We start from the raw sequence: 15478 nt of genomic DNA, 5'->3' as shown, positions 1-15478 counted from the left end.
GTTAGCCAGGATGGTCTCGATCTCCTGACCTCGTGATCTGCCCGCCTCGGCCTCCCAAAGTGCTGGGATTACAGGCTTGAGCCACCACACCCGGCCGATATATTTTATCTAAAAACAACATAGTGTTCAAACTCTTAGCTACTAGCAGGTGCCACATAGACAATAATAAATACTCATTAATGATTATTATGCTTATATAATGATCACTATAGAAAACATTCTAGTTCCATACTCTTAATTGTATTGCAGGACAAATAAAGCTCCTCTTTTTTTTTTTAAATTTCCAAGAGTGAAAATTTTGGTTTGGGCAAAATACATTTTTCTGTTTTAATATGAAAACTGTAAGTGTATTTGTACATACACATGCGTATATTTTATATATATACACATACATACATATATGTAATAGTCCTACCCTATATGGACACCAATATTGTCCAAATAATAGAAAATGGGAAGCATACTTAGCTTCCTTGTATCTTCCTTTAAACTTTGATCTCTTTCCTCAAATACAGATCGTTAGTCTGAAATCCCCTCATGCCTTTTTCTTGTTGTTGAGATGGGTTTTTGCTCTCATTGCCCGGGTTGAAGTGCGATGGTGCAATCTCAGCTCACTGCAACCTCCGCCTATCTGGTTCAAGTGATTCTCCTGCCTCAGCCTCTCAAATAACTGGGATTATAGGCTCTCGCACCATACCCGGCTAGTTTTTGTATTTTTGGTAGACATGGGGTTTCACCATGTTGGTCAGGCTGGTCCCGAACTCCTGACCTCAAGTGATCCAGCCACCTCGGCTTCCCAAAGTGCTAGGATTGTAGGCATGAGCTACTGCACCTGACCAAACCACCGCGCCCGGCCCCTATCATGATTTTGACCAGAGGGTGCCTTTTATTTATCTTCTAAGATAAACACTGGAGAAAGGGAGGAGAATGAACACCATTCAACTGCCTGCCCTGTGCCAGGTGCTGTCTGAGGCAAGGTGCATGAGCAATCTTTCAGCAAATGAATTCACCTCAGCTCCATTGCCGTTTTTAGAGCTGCATCCTGGCCCTTGGATATGAAGAGTCCAGAAATAAAAAACACAATAGGAGAATGATTTCAGCAATTTCAAAAGAAAAGCCAGCTTATATCCAGCTGCCAGCTAGATCAAGTACCACTACAATGAGAAATATTTTCCTAGCAACTTCAAACATTGAAAAGAATTAAAATGGTAATAATATTTAATGTTTAAAACAGGGACCTTACAACTCATTAGATGGTGAAAATCTTACTCTTGTATAAAATAGACCAACCTATATTCATTTTATATATATAAACTTTTATTATTTTAATTTTGAGAAATTCCAAGAGTCCTAAAAATATGACAATACCTGTACAACCACTTAAATAGATGTTACTAATATTTTGTCATATTTACTTCATCCTATTTTTATTAATAAAAGAAAACATTACTAGTGATATTGAAGTTTCTATACAACGTACCCTTCATACCATCTGCCCACAGAAGCAATCACGGAATTTTGTATCATTCCAATCCACATTTATACTATTATATGCACATATATGAAATCATACTTTGCACAAACTTTTAAGATTTCAGGCGGGGAAATGAACTGCTGTCTGCCTTTCATACTTAAAACCCACTCTAGTTCCCATAACCTTGTGCAAATCCAGTTACAATCTAATTATTTCAAATTCTCTAAGCCGAAGTCCTTCACCTTTTAAGTAGAGTTTTTGCTTGCAGGGAGCATATTTGCTTTCAATGCAGGGACTGGCTGAATGGAGTCCAAAGCACTAGGGTTTCACATTTGTAAGTGATAAGAGGGGGAGGTGGTGACTTTCAGAGATCATGTTTCAAGTCCAGCTCTGGTTTTTATGTGTGTGGGAATGGACACAAAGGAAAACACAGCTGAGCTGCATTGTAACTCTTCCTGTAGAACCTGTTCATGTCCAGGGTGAGTAAACTAGGGTAGAAATGTCTTCCTAAAACAGCCTCCGGTGAAATTCGTCCTTGGATTCAAAGCAGCTTACTTCCCAGGAAGTATCGGGCAAATCCCAACTGCCCCCCATTTTAGAAAGCTCTCTTCTCTGGGAAAATCTGCCACTGAGAACTTTGCCCTCCTCTCCCTGATGGGAGGAAAGAGTAGAATTAGGGAGGTGTCACTCGGTAGAGTTGCTGATGTCAGTAGTGTGTCAGCCGTGGGAGGCTCAGTTTGTGAAATTGAGTTACACCTAAGTGTCTTATGAAACTCAGTTCAGAACTCACCGGAGCTGCCGTCTGGGAGGGGGAGGTTGGAAGAACCCTGAGGTTTTCCCTCACATTTCTGTCCCATTTTTGGAACCTCTGGATTTAAAGAAATGAAAACCTCAAGTTTGTGGAGATTTTAAGAAATGGGTATGTAGCTTTATACTTTTATTAATTCCTCTTTGAACCTGAGTGAGTGTTGTGGTTATAGACAGCTATGTGTGCGGACCACGGAGGGCTGTTTTTAGGGTGTACTGGTTTATTTCACTGTTTGAAACTGGGGGGTCCAGTCTGAACACTTTTTTTCCCATGCCAGTGTATGTATAGAAACCTTCAGCTCGTTTTGTTCCTTTACATGATGAGGTTTACATGCCTGTGAAAAGCCTGGGTTCCTGTATGTCAGGAAATGGTTTTGCTGATAGTGCATTGCAGAGAAGTGCTTATTATTTAGACTATTAAAAATAATCTTTTAAGATTCTTTGAACATAATTTTAAAATCCAGCCAAAGTCTAATAATATAATGAAACCTCTGTGCTATTATTTCCCTAATCAAGTCTGGGGGCAGAGAAGAGGAATTTGACCATGAAGTCTAAGTTGACAGGACAAACCAAGGCTCAGGATAGTACAATGTCTTATAAAGAGCTTAGGAAGCAGCCCAGAAAACACAGCAAGGCGTCCTCAATTCTGTGAATGAGCCGCTTTCTATCAAATTATTTGGTTTTCAAATGCACGTAGCTAGTAAAGTTTGTTTCTCCCAATCAAACTGACAACAGCAATAGAATATCAGTAGTGTCTATATCAGAGTGTGCAGACATTGGGAGCTATGTTCAAAAACTGGAGGTTCTAGCTCAGAAACCAAGAAGAGGCTCTGGTGTTCCCTCCTACCCCTTCTCTGCCCCCAGTTACTGGTGCTAGGTTTCCGTGGCATTTAGGGGAACTCTCTTCATAGGTAGGAAACTGGTATCTCAGAGAATCACCCCTGCATGGGGGTTCCGTTTTACTTTCACTTTGCATTCTTTTGAAATTCAGTCTCTGATGTTATTGAAATATCCCTTTGAATATCTTTCCATTTTACTATGAAATCAACGTCTTTGATAAGGCTGGTGCTTACTGGAATCTGTGCAGATTTCCTTATTATATAGTTGAGTCAGAGGAAAAATAGTGTGCATATTCTTCCACAGATGGTTGGTTTTATTGTTCAAGGAAGATTTATTGGCGAGGTGAATCTTAATAGTTAAAGATTGCTGTCAGAAGAAGGAATAAAATGGTTTCAGGTCATAGTTGATTTGTAAAAAGGCTGAATCACATATTCATACTTCATCGTATCAGTGTACTTTCTTGGAACTTATAATTGTTTGATTATTAAGCTGATTTATAGACTGAGTAAAAATAAGACTAAATAACCCTGCCTGGCTTTTCTGTTTTCTTTAGTTATTCCAATGGAAACAGCTGGAGAACTTATATTTCCGTGAGAAAAAATTTGCTGTTGAAGTTCATGATCCACGAAGGTGAGGATCAAAGACTTTTTCTCTGTGTGACCCAGTTACTGTACAAATAATGCTGCTATCAACATTTGTGTACACGTTTTTACATGAACATATGTTTTCATTTCTCTTGGGTATATACCTAGGAGTGGAATTGCTGGGTCAAATGGTAACTATCTTTAACCCTTTGATGAACAGCAAGGCTGCTTTTCAAAGTGCTGCACCATTTTGCATCCCAAGCAGCAGTATATGTGGTTCCAATGCTGACACATCCTCACTGACACTTGTTACTTTTAGTTTTGTGTGCATGTATAGTTTATGCCATCCTAGTGGGTTGAAGTGGTACCTTCTTGTGGTTTTGATTTGCATTGCCCTCGTGACTAATGATGGCTGAGCACCTTTTCATGTGCTTCTCAGCTATTCATGTATCTTTAGTAGAGAAATGTCTATTCAGATCTTTTGCTCATTTAAAATGTTGGTGTTCTTGGTCATTTAAAAAAAAAGAAGAAGAAAAAAAAGTCAAGTTATCAACATTAACTGAAGTCAGGATGTTGGTTCTCAAATATCTTAGGAGAAATTCTTCTCCCCCACCCCCCTGCCAAGACAGAGTCTCACTCTGTCACCCAGACTGCAGTGCAGTGGTGCAACCTTGACTCACTGCAACCTCCACCTCCCAGGTTCAAGTGATGCTCATGCCTCAGCCTCCCAAGTAGCTAGGAGTACAGGCATGCACCACCACACCAAGCTAATTTTTGTGTTTTTAGTAGAGACAGGCTTTCACCAGGCTGGTCTCGAACTCCTGACCTCAGGTGATCCACCAGCCTCGGCCTCCCAAAGTGCTGAACCATGGCACCTGGCCTTAAGAGAAATTACTAATCAGTCCTTAGTGGGAACTTTTCAGTCCCAAGATGGTTATGGATGGTTAGAGGCCAGAGGGATGGGAGGAAATACCTGTGATAAAAAGGTGACCCGAAGAGATAAGCAAAATTCCTACAAAAGAACATTAGTAACGCATCATACACACACAGTCTGTCTGCCTCTTGCCTGTTCTCTCTCTCTTTCTCTCTCTCTTTCACTCCCCCTCCCTCCCTTCTACCCTCCTTTCCCTCTCCCCCTCTCCCTCCTCCTCCTCTCCCTCTTCCTCCTCTCCCTCCTCCTCCTCCTCCTTCTCCCCCCTCCCCTTTCCTCTTTCCATCTGGTGTACAAGCAGCCCTCTGAACAGTTTTGGACTTGCATATTTTCAGCCATTATCATTAAGTGCATTATCTGATCATGTCAGAGCCAGCCAAATCTACCTAGATCTGAAATGCTCTTTTACCTTGAATTAGGTGCTCATCCCACACTTGGTTGCTGCATCTTTAAAATCTTATCCAGGCCGGGCGCGGTGGCTCACGCCTGTAATCCCAGCACTTTGGGAGGCCAAGGCGGGTGGATCACAAGGTCAGGAGATCAAGACCATCCTGGCTAACACAGTGAAACCCCGTTTCTACTAAAAATACAAAAAATTAGCCAGGCATGGTGTTGGGCGCCTGTAGCCCCAGCTACTCGGGAGGCTGAGGCAGGAGAATGGCGTGAATCCGGGAGGCAGAGCTTGCAGTGAGCCGAGATTGCGCCACTGCACTCCTGCCTGGGTGACAGAGCCAGACTCCGTCTCAAAAAAAAATAAAATAAAAAAGATCTCATCCCATTTATTCCTTACCACTTGTGATGGCTATACATCCTTAGAGTTTCTAACTAAAAGTTTTTGTATAATCTCTAATTTGACTGATTCTTTATCAGCTCTTGAGTTCATGTGTATGTGTTTTTAAACATGCTGTTTATCCAGAAAGAGATTACTTAGGTCTGAATTGTTTTGTTGTAAAAGGAGAAAATCAGAAACTTGGTTGCCATTTGCATAAGAGTTTTTGCAACAGAAGACAAGTAAGAGGAACATGCCTTGTTACAATGCTGCTTGCAGGGTACATTTTGCATCATGCTGGGCCAGAGGGGAATTATTTGAGTGCTTTCTTTAATCTTTCAGGATTTCAGTTTCAAGAAGAACCTTTGGGCAAAGTGGCCTCTTTGTGCAAACATGGTATGCTAACTCTTCTCTCATCAAGTCCATTTGGGTAATGGCAATTAGTCAGCATCAGTTTTACCTGGACAGGAAACAAAGCAAGGTAAGTAACTGGCATCATTTCTATAGGGACAGATTCCCGTTTTGCATTCTGTTTAGAAGATAAGCCTTCTCACAAAAGATGCAAGCACATATATTTTTGCTCTCTGAGATTTTTTTATGTTTAACTTCCAACTATTTCAGATTTTCTATATGTTTAAATGATGGGCAATATATAAGCTGCTTTATAAGTTGTAAGACTGGCCAGCTTGTTGCCATGCATGTTTGTATATACTGGTGACACTGCTGGTGGTGATGGTGCCGGTGACATTTTAAAGTTAGTAACTGAACCACACCATGAGAAAATCATGTATAGTTATTAAAACATTTTAACTACAAAGCTTAAGGCTTGTGGACTTTTCGTTTTGTTTTATTTTTTGGTCTGAAGAATGCCACTTGAATATGTGAAAATTCTAAATTATCCTCTGTGTTGATATTTTCATTGTATGTTAACTTAATTGTTTTATTAATTTGAAGTATGTTTGAGTTAATTCTGTTTCATTGTTGTATACCTCTTAGGCAAAAATTCCTTCAGCCAGGAGTTTAGACGAGATTGCAATGGATTTGACAGAGACAGGAACACAAAGGGCCTCCAAGCTGGTGACACTAGAGGCGAAAAGTCAGTTCATCATGGCAAGCAATGGCAGTTTAATCTCCTCAGGTAACATCTTGGGATTAGAGAATGTGCAAGCCATCTTTATTTTGTTTCTTTTTTCGATCATAAACCACTTCTAAATTCATCTTTTAATCCATTCTTTTGGAAATAAATAAGCATGTCAATAAATATGTATGCAACAGCTTTGAATAAAAGTTTAAGGCTAAGTTTTTAAAGAATATGTAGAAAGTCAAATTATAAATAGGTTGTGCACGTAATATGAGATACAAGGATGGTGAGTACCTTGGTGTGGCTTGAAAGAACATGTTCCCCAGCAGCTGCTTTTTCCAGCATTTAGTTTTTGATACAGATAATTGTCTAATTCTCCATGCAATATAAAATGCTGCGCAAACATGATTACAAGCATACCCCTCCAATGTGATAGCTTCCCCTAAGCCCTTCCTCTGTACAAATTCTGGAATCCCTTATCATTAACTATATGTAACTTTACTAAAATGATTCGTCCCATCTAAATCTCACTGTCAACTTGTGAATCTGAAGCATGACCTTCCTTCACACAGATTTTTCTTTTCCTTGCTTGCTTACTTTCTAAAAGAACACTCGAAACAACTCTTCAAGGACCGTCTTACCTTCTCTTCTGCTCAGAAAAATGAAAATTTTCCTTGGGTGTGTCTGGGACATTAAACATTTTATCGTTACCCCCAAAATGACTGAGCCAGGATGCAAAAAGGCACATTTTTCTTACCAGATTCTGTTTGATACCCAGAAGAATGAGAGAATGTTTTCTAGTTTCCTTTTATTATGTTGAGAAACAAGGAGAAAAGAAATAAACTACCATTTAATAGCAGCTTTAGCTTAAAAATCCTTTGTCCCTTAGAAAGGAAGGAAACATCCCTTGTATAAACCTTCCCTGCCCTTCCCTCATTCCCTAGGTTCTCAAGACTCAGAAGTTAGTGAGGAGCAAAAGAGAGAAAAAATCCTTGAACTAAAGAAGAAGGAGAAACTATTACAAGAAAAACTTCTGAAAAAAGTTGAGGAGCTTAAGAAGATCTGTCTGCGGGAGGCTGTGAGTCTGCTTTTTTGAGCTCATCGAATTGTGTTTGACAACTTTGGCCAGTGTCAATTATCCGCTCTTGATTCTGTCCTGTTTTACAGGAGCTCACAGGCAAAATGCCAAAGGAGTATCCCCTGAACGTAGGCGAGAAGCCTCCTCAGGTCAGAAGACGTGTGGGTACTGCCTTCAAATTAGATGACAACTTGCTGCCGAGTGAAGAGGTATGAACAACGCCTCTGAGCCTTTCAATTAATCCTGAGACAGGAAAGCTGTCTGACTGTAGTGGACTTTTTCCTTTGGTTTTTGAGTCTCTGCTGTATGTTATCTCACCAGCAGAGGTGGATCGTGTAGACCAAACTGAACTCTTTCTTTCATGCCCACTCCAGTCAAAATTGAGTTCTCACTACTTTACTCCCCAAATTATAGACAGCACCCAGTGAACTCCAAATGTTTCTCAATTGAGAGGCAGTATTATAAGAATTAAGAACTCCAGCATTAGGTTCGTTTACTTAAAACTAAATAATAGCCTTTGGCAAATAGTTTAGCCTCTCTAAAGTCTCAATTCTCAGGCCTCAGTTTTCCTCATCTGTAAAATGGGGGTAATGATTGGACTTCCCTCCAAGGCATCCAGTGAGTATTAAATGAGATAATACATGCACAGCACTGAGTTACAATCAAGTTAAAATATTTGTTAGCCAATGTAGAATGTATAATACTTTCTCATTTGCATGTCATCAGCCAATATGACCATACCTATGTTTCTTGTAGAAATTTGACCATCTTAGCTTTAGAAAATTATCTGTTTTCTTCTTTGGAAATCTTTGCTATTTACTGAGTGCTTACTGTGTACCCATCTCTGAGCTAAGCAATGCACATATATTATCTCATTTAATCCTCATCCTACTTTCATAAGGTAGGTGTTATCTTCATTTTACAAATGAAAAAAACTGAAGCATTAAAAGATGAAGCTGTGTATCCAGGGTCATGCAACCAGGAATTACCAGGAAGAAGATCAACCCCAAATTTATCTTTCTCTAAAACTATGCATATGAATATAACCTTCTGCATCCATGAGCTTTGAGTTAAGAATATATCCATAAAAACTGTGATCTTCTCCCAACCAACTGAATGAATGAAAGGCCATTCCCTCCCTTGAAAAGGGAAGAGGTTTGGACTAATGAGAAGTTCAAGTTAAGACGGGTAAAGGAAAGTGTTTGACAAGGATGTCTATGCAGTAAAATTTGGGAAGATAGTGTTCTCAAAGAACAGCTGATTCAAGAAAGTGCACAGCAAGTTTTATTACACAATGCATGTAAGAGTTGGTCGTATGTGTCCGTAAAAATAAAACTATCATTGTATAAATGCAGGATCCTGCTTTGCAAGAACTGGAGAGTAATTTTCTGATACAACAAAAGCTGGTGGAAGCTGCAAAGAAACTTGCCAATGAGCCAGACCTTTGTAAAACTGTGAAGAAAAAGCGAAAGCAAGATTACACAGATGCAGTGAAAAAGCTTCAGGAGATTGAAAATGCAATAAACGAATACCGAATTAGGTGTGGAAAGAAACCCAGCCAGAAAGCAGCAGTGTTACCAGGTTAGTAATAAGTAAGGTTTTTTTTGAGTCCCCTACTTAATACTTAATGGTACCTAGCATGTCCAAACCAGTTACCAGTTAATTTGGTGAGAGATAGAAAGAAGAACCAGATGATCAAAACTAAGTTTTCTTTTTTATTTGTAGACAGATTTTCACTCTTGTTGCCCATGCTGGAGTGCAATGGGGCAATATCGGCTCACTGCAGCCTCCACTTCCCGGGTTCAAGTGATTGTCCTGCCTCAGCCTCCCAAGTAGCTGGGGTTACAGGCATGCGCCACCACACCCACCTAATTTTGTATTTTCGGTAGAGACAGGGTTTCTCCATCTTGATCAGGCTGGTCTCAAACTCCTGATCTCAGATGATCCACCCTTCTTGGCCTCCCAAAGTGCTGGGATTACAGGCATGAGCCACTGTGCCTGACAAAACTAAGTTTCTTAGGATAAAAATTGTTTGGAATTTCAGTTTTATAAGTATGTAAACTTGATTGAAAATTTCTGTAATTTATGAAGGCTATTTAAAGATATGGGCAGCATGGGCACAGCGCTCCACACCTATAATCCCAGCACTTTGAGAGGCTGAGGTGAGCAGATCACTTGAGCTAAGGATTTTGAGACCACTCTGGGAAGCATGGTGAAACCCCATCTCTTCAAAAAATATTTTAAAAATTAGCCAGGCGTGGTGGTGCACACCTGTAGTCCCAGCCACAGGGGAGGCTGAAATGGGAGGATCATTTGAGCCCAGGCAGTTGAGGCTGCAATGAGCTATGATTGCACCACTGCACTCCAGCATGGGTGACAGGGCAAGACCCTGTCTTAAAAAAAAAAAAGTAAACAAAATTTAAAAATAAAGATATAGGCAAATGGTCATGATATAACATGAAATGCAGAAAAGCCCGATATAAAATTGTTACCACAACATGATCTCAATTTTATAGAAATATGCACACACAAAGACTGGCCAAGAACTATTTCAAAATACTAATAGTTGTGAAATTTCAAGCAACTTAATTTTCTTCTTAATATTCTTCTGTATTTTCCAAGTTCTCAACATTATGTATTTATGACTTTCATTTTCAGAAAAAAAAGTAAACTGAGAAATCCCAGGTAGATTTAAAGTCCAATTGACCTGACATGTTTATTGGCATGGTTTTCAGCCTGGTGATTGAAATAGGATTGTATTTTTTTGATTCTAAGAGTTTTTTTCCTTTACATTTTAACATCTATGAAATTGGGATAGTTTTGTTTTTTTTGTTTGTTTGCTTTTGTTTTTGTTTTTGTTTTTGAGACAGAATCTCTCTCTGTGGCCCAAGCTGGAGTGCAGTGCTACCATCAAACCTCACTGCAGCCTCGACTTCCTGGGCTCAGGTGATCCTCCTACCTCAGCCTCCCTAGTAGCTGGGGACACACCACCATGCCTGGCTAATGTTTTGTAGACATGGGGATTCACTGTGTTGCCCAGGCTAGTCTCAAACTCCTGAGCTCAAGCAATCCTCCCGCCTCAGCCTCCCAAAGTGCTGGGATTGCAGGTGTGAGCCACCACGCCCAGTCTTGGGATAGTTCTTAACACACTAGATGGTGTGTTACAATCATACTTGGCAGTACTTTTTCAATTAATTTATTTTTTACTGGTACTTAAAATATATATCTTAGATTTGATGAAATAAGGTAAGTGAGTTTAGAATATACTTGGGTGTAGAGCATATGATTTACAAAGCAGACGTTGCTTTTGGAAAGGGAATGTACAGCATCAACACACAAGTGTTAGTCCACTGCAGCTGGAGAATGTAGAGTAGCTTTGACTGAACGTGAAATCCAGGTGGCCTTGGGTGTGGTTAATTTCTGGACCTACAGATATGGGTTATTAGCATTGTGCTTAACTTCATGACCATTTGCTATGGCCCATTCATCCTCAAACTGTGCAAAATTCAAATGTTCTCCTTTACAGTGAAAGTATGCCTGACAGCTGACTATACTGGCACCTTGCCTTCAAGCTCCACTGTGTGTCCAATAGAGAGAGTTCACTTGTCTCTGATACAGCTTAACATTAGAGATTGGTTGGAGAGCTTCCTTTCATAATGGTTTTGAAATTTACATTGAAGGATTATATTTGCCTAGAACTTTGTGCCAAAGCACTCAACTGAATATGGAATGATTTGCAAATGTAGATCAACGCATCTGAGATACTTATCTTTACTGAATATGTTTGTGGGGTTTTTGTTTGTTTGTTTGTTTTGTTTTGTTTTGAGACAGAGCTCTCTCTACTGCCCAGGTTGGAGTGAAGTGGCATGATCTTGGCTCACTGCAACCTCTGCCTCCCAGGTTCAAGCAGTTCTTCTGCCTCAGCCTCCCAAATAGCTGGGGTTACAGGCATGCACCACCATGCTTGACTAATTTTTGTATTTTTAGTAGAGACAGTGTTTCACCGTGTTGGTCAGGCTGGTCTCAAATTCCTGACCTCCAGTCATCCGCCAACCTCAGCCTCTCGAAGTGCTGAGATTACAGGCGTGAGCCACCGCACCCGGCCATGTTCTTTAACATTTGATGGATACCAGCAATAGTCAGAGTGTTATGGCCATTGCCAACCAGAACGCAGTGTCTAGGTAACTAAAGATTTAAGTCTAGCTAACATTTACTGAGCATTTGTCATGTAATTCTGGGAGCTGGGCTAGGGGCTTTACTTCCATTATTCTAACGCTTCACCCCAGCACTACGTGATAGGTACTGCTGTTATCCCCATTGTGGGGTTGAGCCAGGTGATACAGATTAATTTGCCCAAAGTCTTATAGTCAATAAATGGCAAAACCAAGACTTAAACCTAATTCAGTGGTTCTCAACCAGGGAGGCTGGAAATCCTATAATGCACAGGACAGTTCCCCAGGACAGAGGATTATCCAGTTCAAAATGTCAGTAGTGCCACTGTTGAGAAACCTGTTGAAAAAGCTTGGCCAGTCATAGTGATTCACACTTTTAATCCCAGTACTTTCGGAGGCCTAGGCAGGCAGATCGCTTGAGCCCAGGAGTTCAAGACCAGCCTGGCCAAAGGGTGATACCCTATCTTTACTAAAAATCCAAAAAATTAGCCAAGCGTGGTGCTGTGTACCTGTAATTTCAGCTACTCAGAAGGCTGAGGCGGGAGGATTGCTTAAGCGCAGGAGGTTGAGGCTGCAGTGAGCCATGATCACACCATTGCACTCCAGTCTGGGCAACAGAATGAGACCCTGTCCTAAAAACAAACAAACAAACAAAAAAAAAAGAAAAGCCCTTTCTTTCAGGGAGGGGTCGAAAGCCAAGTTATATTAAGAGTAGATTCTCAAATGAGGATTCAGATGTGTTTTATTTAACATTTAGCATTTATGATAAGAATGGCATGATTTTTCTTTCCAGTTTGTTGGTCGTAAGCACTAAATATGTAGGTAAAGTTTTCTTCCAGTGTAGAAGAAACACTGAAAACTAGTTTAAAACCAGCACTCCCTTGAAGTCTGTCCCATTTTAAGAAATAATCTAATGTAATATTTGTACCATATGTAAATATTTTGATTTTTGTTAGTATGTGAGTCAATTCTTGCTACGGTAGTTAATTATTCTTAATGCACTGTAATTAATTACATTTCTTGAAATGAAAATAAAATGCACTCCGTTGAAAATTGTTTCTCTAAGCCCCCTCTAATTGTATAAATGCACAATTGCACTAAAGGCAGTTATTTTTATTCACAGAAGACATAATCCCCTCAGAGAGTAGCTCTTTGTCTGACACCACCACCTTTGATGATCGTAAGTGGCTCTTCCTTTTTTGGTTTAGCAATGTGAGATATTCTGAAATAATTCAGATAATGTTCTTAGTTAAGTAAGGCCTATTTGTTTTTCTTTTGAGAAGAAGTAGAATAAACTAACTTACATTTATGCAAAATGGTTGGGAAAGGAAGTGTATGATTAACACCTACTCAGGTTAACTCAGTATTAATAACAGGACCACAAAAATCACATGACCTCAGGAAATCAGAATGCCCTCACAGGAGTATCTAAGTCTCTCAGTAAGGACTTTAAGGCTCTCTAAAGTGTTTCTTAACTTTTTATTTTGAAGTAATCATAGACTCATGGAGAGCTGCATGATTAATAGAAAGACTCCTTCACCCAGCTTTTCCCAATGGTGGCATCTTATGTATCTGGAGTCCCATATAAAAACCAGGATATTAGATTGTACACTGTATCACTATATTCATCACAATATGAAATGAAATCACTGTATGTTTTACAATATGAAATAAACTTTCATATTCTAGATAAAGGAAAGTTTATTTTACTTAGGAAGAAAGGCACAGTTAGACATTGGGCTACCTGTCATTTTGTTGTTTCATAGGGGCAGGCTGCATTGATCGTAATGGCCTACATTTGTTCAATATATTTCTTTTCTTTTCTTTTCTTTCTTTCTTTTTTTTTTTTTTTTTTTTTTGAGACGGAGTTTCGTTCTTGTTGCCCAGGCTGGAGTGGTGCAATGGCGCGACCTCAGCTCACTGCAACCTCCGCCTCCCAGGTTCAAGCAATTCTCCTGCCTCAGCCTCCCTAGTAGCTGGGATTACAGGCATTAGCCACCACGCCCGGCTAATTTTTGCATTTTTAGTAGAGATGGGGTTTCACCATGTTGGTCAGGCTAGTCTCGAACTCCTGACCTCAGGTGATCCGCCTGCCTCAGCCTCCCAAAGTGCTGGGATTACAGGCATGAGCCACCGTGTCCAGCCGTTTAATACATTTCATTATAGAATGGGTTTACTATCAACTAATAGAGTATTTCTTTGTCATCTCTTGTACTTAATCATGATTGAGTTGGCTATCTCTGTGGTATGACTTGAATTCCGGGAAACCACCCCCACACCGCTTTATCTTCCCCAAGTTTTATGGTGCATAAAATTTCACCACTGCAGAATTCTTCCTGTGAGCTGATGTTTGGTCATGCTTGCCACCCCTCTTTGAAAATGTAAATATCAGTGGGAAACATAACAAGCCTCTAATGATGCAGCGTTAAGTCAGTTTCCTTACTTTCAATGACAGGATAAGCCTTTGGCCAAAGAGGCCTAAAAACTTTAAAAGTAAAGGTGAACAAAAATGATCCAGGCCAACTTCCCCTTGGTTCACACTGGAAGTTTTCTTTAACATAGCTTTTTAAAAGCTGCGGTATTACCCATTCCCCTTGAGTGCTTTACTCACTCAGAGTGACACCTGTTGAATTTGGCAAAAGATGGTTCAGGTCCCAGAAGAGTGTTCAGTAATTTCATTTTTTCTGGTGTATAAAATATAAAAATTAACTTCTTGAAAGTTACGATCTTCTAAAAATATCATCTTTGGAAGAACATTTTGTTCACTAAATCTTCCAATTTCTTTTTTGAGATGTTGGCAAGATATTTATTTACCTATTAATTGGCCTACTTATTTTTTCATTCACCCATTTACTTATTATAGCCAGTGACGCCTTCACTCTTGCTGGGCAGCGATCAAGTTCAGTACCTCATTCTCCAAGAATTCTTCCCCCCAAGTCTCTTGGTATTGAGCGAATCCATTTCAGAAAGTCGTCCATCAATGAACAGTTTGTGGATACCAGGCAGTCCAGGTGAGAGGTCGTATCGTCAGTAAGGTTAATGCCTCACAGCTAGGAAATTTTTCCTCCAAAATGCAATGTATGGTTGATATATTTTTATATGTTTTTATTTATCCTTCCAAAAGATGTTATCTTATAGAACTGGGGCATAGAAACTGACCCAGTTATTTGTTGTTCACAGCAAATGAAAATGTTTTTAATAAGTCTTTTAAAATGCATTTGACCATTTCCTTGACTTTAAAGTCTATTTGATCTATATTAACTTATAGGGACATTAATTATCATCTGGATTTGGACATACTGTCCACAGTTCAGTTTCATAGTCACTGGTCTAAGGAAATTGTCACTAAAGTCCACTCTGCCAAACCAAGTAGCAGGACTGATTTCCAGTCCTGCAAATACACATGGAACTTAAACTCATAATCTGTAAAATACATAATCCACGCATTTTCCCAGATATCTCAGGTAAACATTATCAGGGCAGTGAGACCAGGTTTTAGAAACATGACAGGCCAGTGGTTCCCAGAATTTGGCTGTATGGGTCAATTCTTAAAAAACAAACAGTTACCAGCTGTTTGCTTTGCCTAAAAAGAAATTTTCCAACAGGTTGAGTGTGGCAGCTCATACCTATAATCCCAGCACTTTGGGAGGCCAAGGTTGGGAGGATCACTTGAGCTCAAGAGTTGGAGACTACCAGTCTGAGCAACCTAATGAAGCCCCATCTCTACAAATTTTATAGACAG

At 39.8% G+C, this 15478-nt stretch overlaps 1 protein-coding gene across 1 annotated transcript in view; it reads left to right on the top strand.

Annotated features, from left to right (window-relative positions):
• The window catches only part of FRMD4B (FERM domain containing 4B), a 236970-nt gene that overhangs the window by 203848 nt on the left and 17644 nt on the right, over positions 1-15478 (top strand). Inside the window, exons 12-19 of the mRNA XM_011971028.1 lie at positions 3675-3751; positions 5748-5886; positions 6402-6543; positions 7431-7564; positions 7654-7773; positions 8920-9145; positions 12860-12916; positions 14600-14747. Coding sequence (XP_011826418.1) covers positions 3675-3751; positions 5748-5886; positions 6402-6543; positions 7431-7564; positions 7654-7773; positions 8920-9145; positions 12860-12916; positions 14600-14747 — 1043 coding nt within the window. The remainder of the gene's footprint in view (positions 1-3674; positions 3752-5747; positions 5887-6401; positions 6544-7430; positions 7565-7653; positions 7774-8919; positions 9146-12859; positions 12917-14599; positions 14748-15478) is intronic.

Source organism: Mandrillus leucophaeus, unplaced genomic scaffold (genome assembly GCF_000951045.1).
Source record: "Mandrillus leucophaeus isolate KB7577 unplaced genomic scaffold, Mleu.le_1.0 Scaffold121, whole genome shotgun sequence".
Taxonomy (NCBI): Eukaryota; Metazoa; Chordata; class Mammalia; order Primates; family Cercopithecidae; genus Mandrillus; species Mandrillus leucophaeus.
The sequence above is the reverse complement of the archived record's forward strand: the minus strand, read 5'-3'. Positions and strand labels throughout refer to the sequence as shown.